This window comes from Python bivittatus, unplaced genomic scaffold (assembly GCF_059951505.1).
Source record: "Python bivittatus isolate LINGU-HERP-01145 unplaced genomic scaffold, Pbiv_v1 ctg000700_np1212, whole genome shotgun sequence".
Lineage (NCBI taxonomy): Eukaryota > Metazoa > Chordata > Lepidosauria > Squamata > Pythonidae > Python > Python bivittatus.
The window spans coordinates 50380295-50399809 of NW_028277098.1; the positions used below are offsets into that span (position 1 = coordinate 50380295).

Sequence of the window (19515 nt, forward strand, 5' to 3'; positions counted from 1 at the left end):
GTTGCATAATCATGGCAAGCGCTGTTTGCCTCTCTCTGGGTCTCCACGGTGATGAGCTGAAGGGGGCCAGTAGCAAAGCCAGAGGAGAAAATTAGTAATTAATAGCTGTTATAATCCATAATAGCAAGTAGATTCGAAAGTCAGACGATGATTCTGCAGTCACAACAGGACAGCACAGGGACTGGTAATGTTGGGGGCCAATTCTCTGATGACATTCTTTTGTGCCAACAGACTGAATGTTGACTCTAACATTAAAGAGTACGTTTGAAAGCCACTTGATTAAAATAACACTGCAACTAAGAATTTAATAATTTTTTTACAAATGTATTATTTATTTATTACATTTTAATAATTTTTTACAATTAATTAATTAAATTTGTATGTTGCCCATCTCCCCCAATGGGTGACTCTGGGCGGCTCACAGTTAAAACCAAAGACCCAAGAACCATTAAAAAATGATACCATATAAATGGTTAAAATTAATTAATCAATTAAAATCAGACTATACAAATAACCCTATACATAAATACTGTACTAAAAAATGTTCAAGATGAGGGGGGGTGCTGAATACTGAAAAACTTTCATAAATTTTAACATGTCAGTGTTACGTGTTCCTAGAAAGGAGTAATATATACTTTAATAAATTAAGTGCTGGTATTTTCTTTCCCCGAAAATGAAACTGTTAATTTTGACTCCATAGTTGATTTTTGTTTCGTTGGAGGGGCATAACGACCGGTATTCATAAAAATATGAATAATATATAATTGGTAAAAACCGGGATATTTCTATAAAGATTTTAAAAGAAAAATAATAATAAAATCCTCCATTTTTTTAAAGTTAGAAACCGCGAGGTACCCAATGTATCCCTATATAACACGACTTACAGATAGACAGCATGAGAACAATATGTGGTTTAATTTCTTAAGGGACTACTACTTCCTATACTCTCTGTATCAGATTTGTACTGACTCTACCATCTTTTGCTCCCAGGCCTCTCTGGGAAATGTAGTTTTAAAGTAGACGATTTGAGAACGGGAGGGTATCCCACTGCATGCTAGGAGATGTAGTTCTGCAAACGTTGATGTCGCCCGACGGACGTAATTTCCCGGCAGCCTTTACGGCGCGCCCCGTTCAAAACGGCGGCGGTTGGTTCAGTGCTCTTGTGCGATATCGGTTTTTGAAAGAGGAGGAGTTGCTGCTTTGCAGACGTCTGAGATTCCTCTGGTAGTATAATATGGATTCCAACGTTTACAAGTGCCTTCAGCCTGGGTTATCGATTAATATTCAGCGTAGCAATGGTGAGTGCTGAGAGGGGAAATGCGATTTGCTTTGGAATGTCTTTTTCCTACTTCCGTAGCCTGGGTGTTCTCCGGAGGCTCCGTGAGATTAATGCTCATGCGCTGTAGTTACATTCGTCTTCTTGCAGATTCGTGTGTCTGTGATGTAGAAGGATGGAGGCCAGCCTAAATTCCAGGCTGTTCCCCTCTCCGGGTTCTTCAGGAGGGAAGAGTTGTGCCTCTGCCTTGCCGTCCCCTCAGCTCCTTCTGAGTCAGAGAAGCAACTTATAGGAGGAGTCGGGCCATTCACCCGTTTCGCTCAATGTTACTCGCTGGGGCCGGCTGGCGGGTTGAGCGTGTGCTGAGCGGTTCCTCCACGCGGTTCGCTGCCTGCTGCTTTTAGAAGAACAGCCGTGCAATAATATCAACTGAAAGTTCCACTGACACCACCAAAACATGGCCTATATAACAATATTTAATTTTCTTAATCTTTGGGGTGCATATTGTCTCAGCTAGAGATGATGCTAGTAGTATAGGTGCTCTGGATAACACTAGTAAATGACTGGCTTTTTCACAAGGAGATTCACCATACTGTGGTTAGGAAGAACTGAAAGCAGCCAGATTAGTGTTCTAGATTTCAAGAAAACTGATTTAATAAGCTAAGGGAAAAAGTAGGAAGGATTCCATGGATGGGAATTCTGAAGGGAAAATCAATTTAGGAAAGTTGGGAAATTCCGAAAAATGAAATAATTAAGGCCCAGACACTAACAGTACCAAAGAGAAAGAAAAACGGGAGACTGGTGTGGCTGCATGAAGAGCTTTCTGATAAACTGAGTAACAAAAGGAACAAGTTTAAAAAATGTAACAAAAGCAGAATATCAGGATATAGCCCAAATCTATAAGGATGGGGTCAGAAATGCTAAGACTCAGAATGAGCTGGGGTTTACAATGAATGTCAAAAGTAACAAACAAGGCTTCTTTGAGTATGTGTACAATAAGAGGAAAGTCAAGGAAATAGGCCTTTGGTTGAAGAAGATGGCAAGGTGATAATGACTACAGGAAGAAGGCTGAACTACTTAATTCTTATTTGCATCTGTCCTTTTATAAAAGGAAAAGGTGGGCCAGCCTGTCAGAAGGTGCACCATGGGAGGGCGGAAGAGAAATCAGGCCAAAATAAGGAAGCGATGAGAGAACAACTAGTTTTTTTGAATTCAAGATGGTGGAGCCAGATGGATTACAACTGATAAGTTCTCAGATCTGCTAACTGTAATGTGAGAACCTCTGAAGTACAGGGGAGTGCTAGAAGACTGGAGAAGAGCTGATGTTCCAATCTTTTAAAAAAGTGGACCTAGGAAACGATGCACCGGTCAACTTGACACCAATTTCTGGGAAAAAACTAGAAAAGACAAGCAATGGATTTGCAGGCACTTAGAAAGGAACAGGGTGATTACTAGATAGGTCATGCCAGACTAATCTTACTGTGTTTTTGACAAAATGATTAGTAAGCCATGGGTATGTTGTGGATGTAGAGTACTTAGATTTCAGTAAAAAAATTGATATACAGGTAGTCCCCAGTTTAAGAACAAGTTCTGTTTCCAAAATCTGACCTTAAGTTGAATTTGTACGTAAGCTGAAACAGTATTATTGTATAATACAGTGAAAGTTGTATTGTGCAATTAACTTGAACCATTGTGTATTTAACTTGATTTTTGTTACAGTAAGCTCCCTTCTTAACTGTGGGTCATCTGTAAACCTGGCGTTCTTAACCAGGGGATTATCTTTAATTGACCATAGCCTCCTTGATAAAATGGAACAATGTGGATGATCCCATTTCCAGTTGGATTTGCAGTTGGTTGAACAACTGTACCCTGCTTGTGGGCCTTAATGGATATATGTCTACATGGAGAGAGGCATGCAGTGTAGTACTTCAGGGCTCTGTCCTAGGCCCATTGCTCTTCAATATTTTTGTAAATGACATGGAGTGGAAGGGACGCTCAGCAAATTTGCAGACTATACAAAGCTGGGAGGGATTGCTAATAGCTCAGAAGACAGGCTTAAGACAGGTTAAAAGATCTTGACGGACTTAAACATTGAGCCTTTTCCAATAAAATGCATTTCACTGGCAAGAAATGTAAGGTTCTGCACTTAGGTAGAAAGATTAGATGTACAGGTACAAGACAGGCAGTACCTGGCTTAGCAGTAGTACTTGTGAGAAGGATGTGGGTACCTTGGTAGATCATAGATTAAGCATGAGGCAGCAATTGTTGGAGCTGCCAAAGAGCCAATGCAGTCTTGGGCTGCATCAACAGTGGCATAATGTTGAGATCACAGGTAGTGATAGTTGTGTTCTATGCTGCACTGGTTGGACTGCACCTGGAATACTCTGTCCACTCTTGGTTGCCACAACAAGAAGGATCCCGAGGAACTGGAAAGAGTGCAGAAAAGTGCAGAAAAGTGCAACAAAGATGGTGAGGAACTTGGAAGCTAAATCCTATGAAGAACAGTTGAAAGAACTAGGTATGTTTAACTTAAAGAAGAGAGGAGTTAGAGGGGGGCATGATAGCAGTCTTCCAATACTTGAAGGGCTGTTAGATGAAAGCAGGTGTGAATTTATTCTCCATAGTGCCTGAGGGTAGGACAAGAACCAGTGGGTGGAACCTTTACAGATAGAGCTAAACTTGAAATAAAGAGTAATTTCCTGACTGTAAGAGCTATTCAGCAATGGAACAGTCTGCCTCCTGGAGTAGTGGGTGCTCCATCACTGCAGTTTTCAAACAAAGGTTGGAAAGCTATTTGTCTGAGATGCACTATGGATTCTTGCCTTGGCAGGGGGTTGGACTAAAAAACCTCTAAGGTCTCTTCCAACCCTATGATTCTGTGAAAGAGGTTAGTGATCTGATGAGGTGGTTTTGATAGTGCATGTTGTAATATAAAAGCCAGAGAGAAAACCTTGCTTATATTTCAGAGGTGCTTGAGAGGGCCTACCTATAATTGTTTACTGAAGTATGTCCTGAAAATATTTATTTTTGAATGCATACAAGACCAGTTTATTAGAAACAGTGAATTGTAACATAGTTAAGCATATGTTAATAGCTAGGATAATGATTGCAAGGCAGGCATTTTGGATGGGGCTGCCAAATTGAATTGGAAGATGTTTAATATCTACTGTTTTGATTTCTTAGTTTAGGAAGATCTTAATAAATAGACTCAAAAGGTTGGAGACAGCCCTTAATGTTGGAGATTTAAATTGTTATAAGGGTATTACAGTACAGTACCATCACTTATGTCTGCAATTGATAGCTAGTGCAATTAGCCAACTACAATTTTTCTATGTTTAAAATGTTTATGTCCTAGCTTCTGAATGAAGGACCATGAAGAAGGTTTTAGAATTTTGTAATACAAACTCTGATAGCCCAATTAAACTTTTGGACACAGAATTTTATGATTCCAGAGTAACTGATAATTAAAACAGTGGTTTTTTTTTCCTGGAGGTTGAGAAAGAAAGAATCCAAACAAAAACAAAGCAAAACTATAAGTACTATATTTATAGAATTAACAATCATCATCAAATAGATGAAAGTTAGACATTTGTTAATTGAATTGCTGGTAAACATCTCAATCTGTTTTTCTGGTTTTGTTTTTGATAATAACTTGGGACAACAAATATCAATTTCAGATTACAATACTCTGAATGTTAAAAGATTCTACAGCCAACTCTCTGAAACAGATATTTTTTAGCTTTGGGTATAACAGTCATGTTTTATTTGTAGTTGCTTCCAGCGCAGTTGATAATGACAGGAAATCTTTTGCTATATATAGAATTGGGAATCTGTGCCAGTGCAGTTAAACAATACTTAGGCTGCTATCCTTAAATGCATTTAGGAGCAAATCTCATTGAACTCACTACAGTTTATTTCTGGAGACATACAACATTGTACTTTCAGATGTAATCTACTTTGATATAATTAATTTTGCATATATAAATTGGAAGCTCTTGTCAGAGGAGGCATTCCTTTTCAAAAGCAGTTGGACTTCCCCAGCTACACCTAGGAATCTTGGTTTATAGAACATGTTTTTATTCCAGAAGTGAGGTTAGAGGGGCTGATGCAAGGCTCATAATCAGTTTCTAAAATTTCCAATGAACAATCTAACTGAAGAGGGAAAATATACTGTGGAGAGTCATGCCTTGTAAGATTGTTACTCATAAGAAAGTAAGTTATGGTATACCATTAATACCTAGTTGTTTGGCTATGATGAAAAGTCAGATATGAGCTTGTAGTTCTGTGAACAGATCGGTATTATTTTTTTCAAAAGTAAATGTTTCATATTAGGTAGCCTTTATGGAAATTTCCTCCTCTTGTTTTCTAGCTTTATTAGTACTTCTCTGAAATACCATAAACTTTTTTTTTAATTTTAGGTGCAGTCCATGGTGCAACTATCAAAACTGTGAGTCTGGAAAAAATGACTTTATCTGTAGAATGGACAGAAAACAACAGTCTCAAAGGGAAAGAGGTGAGAACTTGAACGTACGTTCCGTGTATAAAACTACACTATACAGTATAAAGCTATTTAGCACACATTTCTGCCTTAATTCTGGGTTAAAGCCTGTCTCCTGTCTTCTATAAGGTACAAAGGTTTATGTAGAATTAGAATGATTCCAGAAAGAATTATGTAGAATTAAGATGATTCCAGCTGGAAATTATTAAATGTATATCTTAAGGTTACTTTGTCAACAGCTATTATTTTCCCATTCCACAATGGAGTTTTTTTCATTCTTTGTTGGAGACCAACTAAATAGTGGCTTCCCTAAATATGTTGATATTTTCTTACTGGAAACTTTTAATTTCAGTGTATTTTAAGGAAATATACAAAAACAGTGCATTCCTGGGATTGCTTACAAGATAAGGCATACATAAGTGATTTATGTCAAATTAATTTGAGTATGTGTTCTTGCTTAATAACATAAGTATTCTACTGGAGAGACAAAGTCCTTTTAAAAAAAAATAGGTGCAACTTCTAAAACCCCTGGATACAGTCTCCAAAATTCTTTCAAAAGTTGCCATCACATTATAATTTAAATTAAATTAAATTGTTTATTCATTACAATCATCAAGAAGAAAAATAAAAAACATTTAAGCATCACAAAGTACCAATACAGAAATAAATTTTATATATATTTACTTTCAAACAAAATTGAGCAATCTTCTTAAAGATATTTAGCAACATTTTGAGATATTATCAAATTCAAATGGTAAAATTTTAATAAGTACATAAAACATATCTGTCATGATGAATATAATTGTGTTATAACTGTATGTACTGTTGTTTCTAGACTGCCTGTATTGCATGTGTAGTAGCACTAAGCACATGGAATTTTTATGTATCTCCCAACACTGCCATATGTAGAGCATTGTAATGAAGGGGAATTATTAAATTAATTATATTAGTTTTAAATGTAAAAGAAATTAAATCTGTATTTGTCTTGGCTAAATTTACTACATTGTTCTGTTCCTACTTGTTTCAGAAATGCAGCCACTAGCACCTAGTTTGGTCCTTTACCAGAAATAGTTAGGTTCCTTTGTTTACTAGTGTAAGAAGTTAATAAGAGTAACTAGTTCACTAGTTTGCCCACTGTATATTCTCCAATTATTGTAGTATACCTTCTTCTAACTGGTGAATGTCATATAATATAGCAGGTAATCTAAAAGCAAGGGGTTGAGTTATTAAGTTGGCTATTTTAGACTACAGGTCTAATGTAGTATTTGGGAGTTGTTACACTTAGTGCAACAGTGGTTATCATCAGCATAAACATAGCTGTGATTGAGTTAAATATCTTAACATGCATATTAAACAAATGTATGTAAAGCTGCCTATTGACTTGATATAATGTACATATTAAAATCAAAACCTAGTGTTGTATTAAACAGTGGCAATATTTCAGTTTGTGATATAATACCTGTGGAAGCTGAATTGTTATCTGGAATCTCAGATTCATACACTTGCTTTATGGGTGGCTTTGCAGGTCAAGAAAATGACTGTTAGAATATTGCAGCAGTATTAATAGGATTATGATGTCATTCTAAGGTCAAGCAAGTAGACTTGGTGGACATGACATTCACTCTACTTCTGTAAACGCCTAAAACTGTGAAGGAGAAGTCACCCGCAGAGCTTTATTTATTGTTTTTGTCCTGGATAGTGAATATCCTTTTTGTAGTGTCAGTCTTTCTTAAAATTAATATTCAGTAAGTAATAACATTTGCACTGTCTTACAATAAATATTAAGGAATCGTTGGGATGTACTAAGTAGTTACTGCAGATTAAAGCACTTGTGGTCAATAGCTTTCCCAGTATCTTTTGAAATATACTGCCTCCCATGGAACTGTATAAAACCTGAATGGTATTGGTGGACAGGTGGTTTAATATCTTAATATCAGCTCAGCGAAACAATCACTGTACTGCTTATCTTTTAAACTTGCCATGCCAAGCAAATTATTGACTTGAATGGATTGATGATATCTGAGGCTGATGTTTAAACATGTTTTAGATTTTTCATTCTGTTTTGTATGTATTTTTCCCTGTTTGAAGATTGACCTTGATGATGTGCTAGCAATAAATCCAGAACTGTCTACAGCTCCAGTTGTTGCTGATGTAAAAGAGAGCCTTCCAGTTCGGGACAATGTAACCATACAGGTATATTAACCTCAAGTTATTCTTCTGATTCTTGATCAAGCAACATGGTACTTAAAATGTTTATCTTTTAAACAAGGTTTCAAACCTAATGAATTTTTTGCATGTTTAAACATTTCATTATTAAATTCTTGCCTCTCTATTAATGTGTGAAGTTTTAAATACTTGTTACATTGTTAATCCACATTTCAACTCTTTATCAGTGTTTATATTTAATTTTAAAAAATACTTGAAATATATTAGTCATATATGCTCTGAATATAGTGCTGATGATATAGGTACTCATATGCTCCCCAAGAGAAGTTTTCTCTCCCAAGAAGGCACAAGTATATGTCACTATTTTCTACAAATACTGATTGCTGCTTCTTTAATGGCTTGTCTTAATGACAGTTACAGTGGAACCTCGGGTTACGAACGCCTCTGTTAACGAACTTTTCGGGTTACGACCAGCTCTGGCTGCAAAAATTTACCTTGATTTGCGAACTCCGCCTCGGGGTACGAGCAGGATACGCGGCCATTTTCCCTCCCGTGACACGGTCCGCGGCCATTTTTCCGCTCCTGACACGTGGTCCGCGGCCATTTTTCCGCCCCTGACACGTGGTCCGCGGCCATTTTCCGCCCCTGACATGTGGTCGTAGGGAGGGGGACTCTCCCTCCAAGCAATAGCCGCCTCCCTGTCCTCCACGCCAGAACGGATTAACGGTAATTACATTGAACCTTATGGGGAAATTTCCTTCGGGTTGTGACCAATTCGGGTTGCGGCCAGAGTCACGGAACGAATTAAATTCGTAACCCGAGGTTCCACTGTACTTCCGTCAGATGGGGCAGGGAACAATGCACTGGGATGGCATACAAGCTGGGACAAGGATGATTTAAAAGGAAGACCTGAAGATAGGCAGGGCAAAAGGGAGAAATGCTGGTAGGGAAGGGTTGCCGAGGGTCCCATTCCAGTGGGAATACAACGGAAGGTGAGCTCATTCTTCTCTGGGGTGGCCCCTGTGCTGCTCTGGAATAACTGCCACAGATGTTTACTTGGCACCCTCCCCTTGGAGATTCTTAAGCCTGACCAAGACAAAGGGTAAGAAGTTAAGGGGAGAGAGGTGAACTGCCAAGGCTTATTAAACTGCTTCTGTGTCTGAAACAAATACCTAGAAGAGAAATTTTGGCAGTGGATATTTTCTTAATAAACTGAAGTAGCTGGCATTCCCTTTTCTGGAGGCCAGGAAGCTTCTGTCATTCCTTGCAGAATTAGCCAATATTATCTGCAGTTGTTATCTTCCTTTATAAACTTTATTTCTTGCCTAGTTATCATGGTCTCAGCTACCCTATAACATAATATTGTTGTTTGATTTTGGTTTAATATGTTGTTTAAACCCAGCCATTGTCCTTTAGCCATTGTAATTTATTCAGTAAAACAAACCATAAGTGAGTGCAGTGTGTGATCCCATTTGGTGTGTTATGAACAGCAGCGTTCACTCCATTTCACCAAGACCCATTTAAGCGCTCTTTGTTCTCTGCCACTATCTTTCCCTATATACTGCTAAATATGTGTAGTGTATATGTGTTTGAGAGAGAGATGGACATGTCAGATTAGGATACCCAGGTTCAGATCCTCATGCACAATTATGAAATTCATTGGATAACCCTGTCAGCCTATCCTGTGAAGATGAAATGTATTTGGAGAACCATATGTAGCACTTTGAACTGCTTAGAAGGAAGGTGGGATATAATTATAGTATAATAATAATGGAAATAATTATCTTGCTGATCTTTGATCATAAATTCAAGAATTTGAATTTGAAATCATTCTCTCTCTCTATATACACGCACACCCCACTAGTTTTCATATGACACTGTTTTTGGAAACAATTACTTTTCTCTCACTCATTTTTAATTTTTACACATTTTCTCAAATAATGTAGTAATATTATCTGTGGCATGTGTTCAAATTGGTTCACACTTTCTTGAATTACATGCCTAATCAGGCTAAATCTCTTTTAGTGCATTAATTGTTCTAGCTACTGTGAAATCTCTCTAGGAAAGTAGTTTTGAACTTATCTGATGTACTTCTATCATAGCTTCTCTATTTTAACTGATAATCCTGAGTTGCTTATGTTACGCTCCAGCATGTATTGAATTCATTAAATCCTTGCCATTAGTGAAGAGTTTGACATAATAATTTGAGATGTTTGGTAATACATACACCCTTCTTTAGCTTTTACTACAGTGCTTTCACTTTATTCTTGGTGTTTGATTATTCTTTATTTATTGTCTTGAAGCTTTTTTGTGATTTTTTTTGACATCTTACTAAATATTTCTTTTTCAAAAAAGAACTCATATTGATCCCCAGAAATTCACCATAATCATAATATCCTTATTTTGGACTGTTGCCAGCAGTATATGGGTCAGGTCAATTTTCAGTTGCTGATTCAGATTTTCAAATTGGATTGTTAACTCACAATCTGATTTGGAAATTAATTTCAGAAAAAAGCCTTTTAACATATGCCCAATAGACCATCAAATATGGTCCACATTGACAATCCAATGGAAAATTGGTTGGAGTCAGAAACCTGATCAAATTAAATCTTGGAATTAAATGTTTGTACTACAATAGTATTAAATACTAATGGTGAGAAGTAAAATCAGGCCAATACTTTTTGAATACAAAACTACTTAATACATATCTTAGTGATTTTTACAGTGTGTTAACTATATAGCAGATAAGGTGAGTTTTAGATATGTGATCCAAAATTGATGCCTTTTAATTTTATTGAAATTTCAGTATCATTATAATAGTTTATCATATAATATTTGCAACATTTATTGGTTCATGTATACAGAATATCCCTGAATTGAAAGACTTAAAGCTTAGTTGCTGTAGATTGTCATAGCGACATTGAAAATCTCTACTAATATAGATATTAAAATCTAGTAAAAACTTTTGGGGGGTGGGTGGGATTTGGAATCTAAATATTTGCATTCCTCACATTTTCTATAAATTCCTGCCCTGGCAAATAGGCAACATTTCAGGCCCCATTTAAGAAGCCCAAAACACACACATAAATCATACCCCTAGTAAACAAAAAGTACATTTTCACAAACAGGCAAAACAATTTTTTCCTGCTGATAGGACATTTGGAATACCATTTACATTTTGGCAAATGTGTGGAAAGAAACAAATCAGCTGGACAAATTTTGTTTTGTTCATCTGCAAGAAATCATCTGGCTTGTTCAGCAAAGTTTAAATATTTAAACAAATCTTGACAAAATGAATTGGCAAATAGTTTTTAATTGTTTCCTAAATATAAACTATCTACTGTAGTGAAATTTATGGAAGTTAAAAAGAGAAATTTTATTAGAACAGTTCACTAATTGCTTTCTAAATTGATGCTTTATCTAGTTCTAATTTTTGTACTTATTCCAAGGTGGTATAAAAATGGTCTATGTGTATTCAGTTTCTAGTTTAGACTTCTTCTCAAGAGCAACTGTTGATTAAATCAAAATATAATTGTTTCTAAAATATTTAGTATGGTGCTAGATAGTTTAGAAGACAAAGAATAAGGACAAAGTCATTTTGTTTAGACCTCTCATGTGAGAAATACAATTTATTATTAACTGTTTAGATAAGCATTTAGTATCAATATGCATTTGTATTGGTATCCACCAGTATATCTTGTAAAGGCAATCTGGGGCCTCCTTAGATGTTGCAGAATCTGTAATTGGCCATATTGGCTGGTATTGCTATCCACACTGGCTAGGAATTTGTCTAAATGATATGGAGAGCACCAGATTCCATTCAAATATTTTTTTTATTCATCAGCTGTCTTATTCAGTTAGATTAAATTCAGTTGTTTTAAAATGTTTCAATGTATCTTCAGGACATAAACACTGTTTTTCTCATGTTAAAGATCACGTACTTCAGCCACCAAGTTTCTTAGTTGTCATAAGGGATAAGGAATTCTGTGCAGGCTAGGAATTCCATACAGTTGGGTGAGTGGGCTAGTGGAAGAACAGATTGCACTCTGCCCCCCGCCCCACCAACCAACTTCTGCTTCTGCTTCTTCACAACCAACATAAAAACATCAGCCAGTGAAAAATCTTGCAAGAGAGTAATTTTCATTGCTGGTGTGCTTTCCATGTGTTTTCAGCAATATTTATGCAGCTAAATGAAAACAGCTTTCTTAGGCTTACTTCTACTACAGTAACATTATTATTATGCATTGCAAAATAAGACTTTTGTTATTTACTAAATTGGAACTTTTTTTAACTTTAGAGACAAAATCGCAGAACAACACTCTCAAAAATTCCTGGTCCCAGAGAAGGTAAAAATATTTTAATTGCCATAAGTATTACAAATAGTTCCAGCCTTCTATCCTGAAAATGACTTCCTGAAGCTGTCCTATTTCAAATGTAGCATATGACTAGTAAAAACAAAACACGTAAGCCTCTTAAATGTCTTGTGCATACTGATTCTAGGTACATATTCATGTTTTTTTTCAGAAGTTCTGTATAGCATGTCCTTGTCCAAGTATGGATTTGGAAAAGATATGTGTATTTTATGCTTAGGATTCTCCCCAGGCTTCCATAACTGCAGTTTAGTATGACAGCAACAGTATCATTATGCTGTACACGTGTAATACTAATGTGATTGTTCACTACTACTTAAACCATTATTGTATTTTCTTATTATACTTTAATTTACTTTTACTTTCTTAAGAGCTAGAACATTCTAAAAATATAATACTGAGCAATTAATCTTTTCAACAAATATGTTTTGTGGAGTGAGATCTTAATGCCTATATTCAATATCCCTTGAGCAAACTTCCCCTTGTTTAGTAGGATTTTTTTCCTGCTTCTTCCTTTAAACCCTCTGGATTTGTTCTAGAGAGCTCTAGAACAGACTTAAGGAATGTAATCTACCAGCAGCGTTCATTTTGCTGATAGAAGAACCCAATAAAACTTCCAATTAAACAATAGTGATATTTTGTTCCTGCCACAAGTTATGTGGAGTATGTGTATATATACTGATGGTTGAGAGTATTTCTTTTATTAACTATTTTAATACAGTGGTACCTCGGGTTACGAATTTAATCCGTTCCGTGACTCTGGTCGCAACCCGATTTGTTTGCAACCCGAAGCAAATTTTCCCATAAGGTTCAATGTAATTACCGTTAATCCGTTCCAGCGTCCGCGGACCATGCGGCAGGGCGGAAAAACGGCCGCGGACCGGGTGGCAGGGTGGAAAAACAGCCGCGGACCACGTGGCACGGGCGGAAAAATGGCCAAAGACCACGTGGCACAGGCGGAAAAATTGCCGCAGACCATGTGGCATGGGCGGAAAATGGCCGCGGACCACGTGTCATGGCGGAAAATGGCCGCGGATCCGGTTCGTACCCCGAGGCAGAGTTCGCAAACCGAGGTAAATTTTTGCGGCCGGAGCTGGTTGCAACCCGAAAAGTTCGTAAGCAGAGGCATTCGTAACCCGAGGTACCACTGTATTTGTGAAATCGGCATGTTACTGTAGACTTGAAATGTTCTGTGTAGTCAGTGCTTCTCTACATTAAGGGACACTATATAATAACAGGAAGAGAAGTGCAAAAATAGTACAATGAACTCTGAGTGAGGAAGGAATCTTGATTTTTCTCCCTCTTCAAAAAAAGGTTGGTAAATGAAGCATATTATAAAATGATGAGCAAAGTTACCAAAGTGTTAATTTCATCAGAAAAGTTTATGATCTGTGAGTCTTGTGATATGAACATAAGAAACAAGCAACAGATATGTTTAGGAATTCTTCATTGATTTCATCTTGACCTAATTGTAGCACTTAATTGCATATCACATCCCCAAAAGCGTAATACTGTTAAGAGTATTTTGTGGATCCTAAGTTTCATCTACATCCAGTTCTTGCCTCCAGGCATGGAGCTGAGGACCTTTGCCCCCTTTTTTTTTTTTTTTTTTTTTACCTTTAGCTGATTAACCATCTTGCACTTCTGACTGTTTTAAACGTATGTAGAGTATTTTTCATTGTAAGTCATGTTTTTAATTCTCTTTCATAATTATCTTGTTCTGGGAGCTTTTTAGGTAGAAAAGTAGGATTTTAAATAGTTCAATGCATCTTTCATAATGGAATAACTTAAATTTAAGCCCCCAAGTTATGTGTGCTTCTGAGTTTTATAACTGTTGATTACATCTTCAAGTGTCACTGCTCAGAGTTTGAATCAAGAATGGCAAATCCCATAAAAATTACTTGTAGGAAAGTTAAACTTTTCTATATTTTTGCAAACATACATAGTAACTTGTCATTTGAATAGTGAGTGTATGTAGGATTGTTAGATCCCAAATATTTGACATCAGGTATATCCCCCCTCCACACATTCACAATCTTAAATTCACTTCACTAAATCAGTTTCTATCTTAGCTACATGCTCTTAAGTTGCTTCCTAACAATATTTTGTTCTTACTTTCCTTAGCACTGAGGTTCCAAGGTAGCAAAATGTCGGTCATAGCAGAACCACAGAACAGTCCTCTGGAAAATGATATGGAAGTAGAAACACCTGCTTCTGTACCACCTCGAAGCCATTCAGCTCTTCCTGGTGAGTAAAATATAATCTGACTATATACTTAATTTATGCAAGTAAACTGGAGAAGGATATTGCTCATTTCTGAATATTAAAAGATCTTATAAATCAGTATTACTGAATGCTCCCCTGAATATTTGGAACTGGATTGACATTTCAGTCTAAAGCCAACTCTGTTCACATTCTAACTGCAAAACTAAACATTTACTTGTGTTGTCTTGCTCAGACATTTTATATCCAGTGGTTTAGCACAATTTTGTTTGCCACTAGAAGACTCTAGAATACTGTTGCAACCACAACAATTGGTATAGTGAAATGGCACAGTTTCCTTTGTCTTCCTAATTTGAATCATACAGTTTGGTGGCTGACTATTTAGTCAGCCAGCCAACCAGTCTTCATTGATTTGGACTTGACACCATCCTGAATATTACAGATACTCCTTATATTCAGGATGTAACTCACTGCTCTCTGAGCCTCTGTGATAGATGTTGTGTGTTGGACACTATCTCATTATTTTATGCAGGATTACAAACACCAAAAATACAAACATGCATATGTGTGTTTGTATACACACACAAATATACATCCACACATACATACATTACAATCTTGTGATGTCACACAAGGATGCAAATCTTCCAGGATTTGACTTCCAACAGTTTGATCATTTTTAAGTTATATATAAAGTTTAAATTTTAGTTTCTTAAAATTTTGAGTCGATGTGTGCCATCTGGTGTCACTAGGGCCATACTCTGGTTCAGAAGAATGTTGAGAAGATCCAGGGAAATTTCATCAAATAAAAATGTGACTCACAAGAGTATTTTGGACTAAATTCTAGTGGCTTTGTGCAAATGCTTAAGTAGCATTTGGCTAATATTTTTTCTCTAGAGGTGGCAGAAGAGAATTATTTTGATAAACTTAAACTAGTTAAATTCTAGATATCAGGTTCACAATGGGTGAAGGGAGTAGTTGGAGGCCCTTTAGGAGTTAATGTTTCTCTTCCTCTGAATTAAACACTACAAGCCATCGTGTTGTTTTTTATGTTGTCTTGGCCATTGTTTTTAACCAGTAGCTTCTTGCTTCAACAGTTGTACGAGCTCGATCTAGGACTAGTTACTCTTCTGATAGATGCAGTATTCAACCTAATGGTAATGAAGTGACAGAAGAACCTCCACAGTCTCTCAGAATTGTTTCTGCAGCCATTCAAGGTAGAAGAAAGGTTACCAGGTTTACTTCATAATTCCTTAATTCTGTCTCTTTAATGAACAATGCTTAGTCTGGCAGGTAGCTTCTGTTACTGTCTTCTTTATGGAGCTGGTGAATAGATAATGGAATATCTTAATTAAAGCTTGGCTTTAACTTGGGTTGTTCTTACCAGTCAAAAGTGAAAAAGAAGTTTAGCTCTGAAACATGTAGTGTTACCTTGCATATTCAAAATATACCAACAAATCAGTCTGTTGAAATAATAGCAGTAGGTGGGACTCCTGATCATGCTATATGATTTCAATATAAACTTGAACCTGCATATCCCTATACCAGAAGTTAATTAATATTATTAACTGATATTGTCCTTAAGGGCAATAAAATGGTAAACTTTTCAGTTATTCAGGGCCATCTGGAAAACTTACAGATAGAATAGCAGTTTTTGAATTTAGTTTGTTTAATTTTTCTGTCAATAATAATACCCCTGCTTCCTGTAGCTCGGAGGAAATCTAATATTGTAAAAGAAATGGAAAAAATGAAAAATAAGAGGGAAGAGAAAAGAGCCCAGTTTTCTGAAATAAGAAACAGGCGGGCACAGGTAAGAATGTGATGCTTAATTCTTCAAGTGAAATTTCTGCATGATGTTTCATTTAATAGCTGAATGCTGTGACTCAGGTGACATGAAAAATATTTTTGCATTCATGCAAAATATTTTTCATCTCATGAATATTTTGCATGAAAAATCATTCTGCATTTAATGCATAATGTCCAATAATATATTTCCACAAATGGTAGTAGTTGCAGCTGACAGAATGTTCCCTAACTATAAGGAATATACAACACCAAGCATTCTGGAAAATTAATCCTCTATATTGGGAATAGTATTTGGTGTTGTCAGGTGGAGAATTCAATTCAGTTCAATTCACCACCCCAGAACATCAGAATCAGTGTGATAGGTAAAACAGAACATTCTACAGTTCTTTGGAATCTTTTTTGGAACATTTGGTTTTGTGCATCCCTACTGGCTATACTTCTAAAAAAAGGTTTATGCCAGATGTATGTATGTTGCAGTAAGCTGTCTGGGCATGCTGGATTCTTTAGATCAGTATTTCCCACCTTTGGCAACTTCCAGATGTGTGGGCTTCAACTTCCAGAATTCTCAGCAATGGCTGTGCTGGTTGTGGAATTCTGGGAGTTGAAGTCCATACTTCTGGGAGTTGCCAGAGTTGGGAAACACTGTAAATTTCTGGCCTTCCAGATGGTGGTGGATTATCATTCTAAGCATTGCTTATGATTAGCCAGACTGGTTAATGAGAACTATGCTTCAGCAACATCTGGAGGTACACAGGTTTCCCATTTGTACAAGCAGACTGAATTATTACCTGATAAAACTTTTATAAAGAAGACTTCAGCCCAAGTAACATAACAGACAATATCCAGCTGAAATTTTTGCTTAATTATTTGCTTTTCTATAATCCCTCTATTTTCAAATTAGCACTACATATAGTTAAGAGAAGAAAAAGATTTTGCGTCCTTGATTCTCACTAATCCAAGACCACCTATTTTATCTTACAGGAATTTGACAGTAGTTGTCCAAACTGGGATTTTGCACGAATGGTTAAAGAATATCGAACTACTATTAACTGCCAATCATTATCAATGAATGATCCGGTAAGTAAAGATATGTAAACTACCTTAAATGTCTTCTCATTTAGTATTAGTAAATGCTTTTCTTGGAATATGATAACCACATTTAAAAGGCAAGAAATAGAATTCTTGGCAAACATCAATAACCAGAAAGTAAATTACTTGTGCAGGAGAGCTTCTCCTAATCTACATGTATTTTCTGGATTATTTGAAATGAGTTCCTAAATGTATTTATTGTATTACTTAAAAGAGTCCTAATACTATAATGGGCAGGTAACATCAAGTGGAGATCTAATGTGGAGCAAAATCATCTAAAACCTCAAAGCGCAATATGTTGCAATGTGGAATTAGTTGGATCTTATCTCTGAATAAATAGTTTATGATCAGAGTGTAAGGTATACTTATAAATAATTAATCTAAAGAGGAGAAATTGGCAATTTAGGTTTCATTATGCCTATTTCTAAAGTTTTCCTGATGATATTTGCTTATCTGTTTTGTCCAGATAAGTCATGTGAGTGATAGTAACAGAAATATTTAATTTTGGTTGCTATGTTATGTCTTTGCGGGGATAGGGGAAACTGTCAAAATCATCATCATATTCAGCATTCCTCAGATTAAAATTCCCGAAAAAGATTGACATCTGATGCTATTATAATACATATGAAGTTTTCTTAGATCTTTGAAAAAAGTAATTTTAAAGAAGTAAAGTTATATTCTTCATTACAGTGACACTACTGTTTTCAATCTCTTTAATAATAATAATATAATAATAATTTTATCCTGACTTTTTTATATAAAATTCAAGGCAGTGAACATACCTAATATTCTTACTTCCTATTTTCCCCACAACAACAACAGCAACCCTGTAGATCACATTTTGTGGTCATGCAGAGTTCTCAACAAAGCCTCTTTTCTGATGAGTGCTTTTATGCTTTTTATTCTTAAAACATGCATGGATTCTGGGGTGCCACTGGTGTGTGTGTGTGTGTGTGTGTGTCAAAAAAGTCAAGTTGATGGCCACGACTGCACAATCAAAACCCTGGTTCTTTTTAATGCTTGTCAGGGTCAAAAAAAGTCAAGATGGTAGCCACAGCTGCATGCACATTCACACAGTTGTGTCTGCAATCTTGACTTTTTTGACATTCCCCTCCCTCACGGGGACAACCCTGATGGATTAGTGAAAAAAGATGTCTGATCTTGCCTCCTCATATGATTTGCAATCTTCTTTTAAGATAGAAGAGCATAGAATTTGTGTCTGCGTGAGAAAACGACCCTTAAATAAGCAAGGTAAGATGCCATTCAGAATTTAGCAATTCATGGATCAGTTCACTATTGTTCCTCATAATGGGTTCTTTGTATCTTCAGATATTATGTGTTGGAAGCTAGAATGCCATTATTGAGTAAAAATGTCATTTTAAAGTGATGTCAAACAAAAGCCTGAAACTAGGGTGGAATACATTAATAGACCTCTTGAACAAATCTCCTTGGGGGTGTAGTGCATAGGAGTTATAACTTATTACTCTATCACTTTTCAACTGAATGGTATTTCATTTCTGTTTGAATTTTTCTCTAACACTTTATTGTAATCACAATTTTCCTAAAAGAGATTCTGTGCTGAGGCTTAGTTTGTGCAGCAGTAATCATGCAAATGATTGTTTTCCTGACATGTTTAAATGTTTGTGGAAATCACAAGGTCCTATTTCATGGACCTTTTTTCTACTTTTTTCCTCGTAAACAGAACTTGGAAAGAAGGAATGTGATATAATCACTGTTGTTAGCAAGAACAGCATCCTGGTGCATGAACCAAAGGTGAAGGTGGATCTGACAAAATATCTTGAAAACCAGCCTTTTCGATTTGACTTCTCATTTGATGAAAAAGCTACCAATGAGATGGTTTACTGGTAATGGATATTTTTCCTCCTGGTAGAAGATTGACAATTTTCAAAGTTAACAATAGATACTGAGGACTAGTTCGTAAATAATGCTTTCTGAGTGCTATGCTACCAAAAAAATGTAATGGAATATTTTAAGAGTTTTGCTCTTTGTATTTGCTGATATATATATCAGAGAGATATAATATGATTCTTCCTTTCAGCAAGTGCTGCATTGGATTTCCTTTGCAA

The 19515-nt window shown here is 36.2% G+C and overlaps 1 protein-coding gene across 6 annotated transcripts in view; it reads left to right on the forward strand.

Annotated features, from left to right (window-relative positions):
• Nucleotides 1-1132: 1132 nt before the first annotated feature.
• KIF2C (kinesin family member 2C) overlaps nt 1133-19515 on the forward strand; it is a 32012-nt gene continuing 13629 nt past the window's right edge. For 5 of the 6 annotated variants that reach the window (XR_015798394.1, XR_015798395.1, XM_088153600.1 and 2 more), the window contains exons 1-10: nt 1133-1298; nt 5695-5789; nt 7863-7967; nt 12238-12286; nt 14435-14557; nt 15631-15750; nt 16243-16343; nt 17321-17416; nt 18625-18679; nt 19131-19293. Coding sequence is in view for 4 of the 6 variants with exons in the window: in XM_088153600.1 (XP_088009726.1) it covers nt 1235-1298; nt 5695-5789; nt 7863-7967; nt 12238-12286; nt 14435-14557; nt 15631-15750; nt 16243-16343; nt 17321-17416; nt 18625-18679; nt 19131-19293 (971 nt within the window). In the remaining 2 variants the exon portion in view is untranslated. Of the gene's footprint in view, nt 1299-5222; nt 5489-5694; nt 5790-7862; nt 7968-12237; nt 12287-14434; nt 14558-15630; nt 15751-16242; nt 16344-17320; nt 17417-18624; nt 18680-19130; nt 19294-19515 lie in introns of those variants that run through there. The other variant, XM_088153602.1, reaches the window with a different exon arrangement.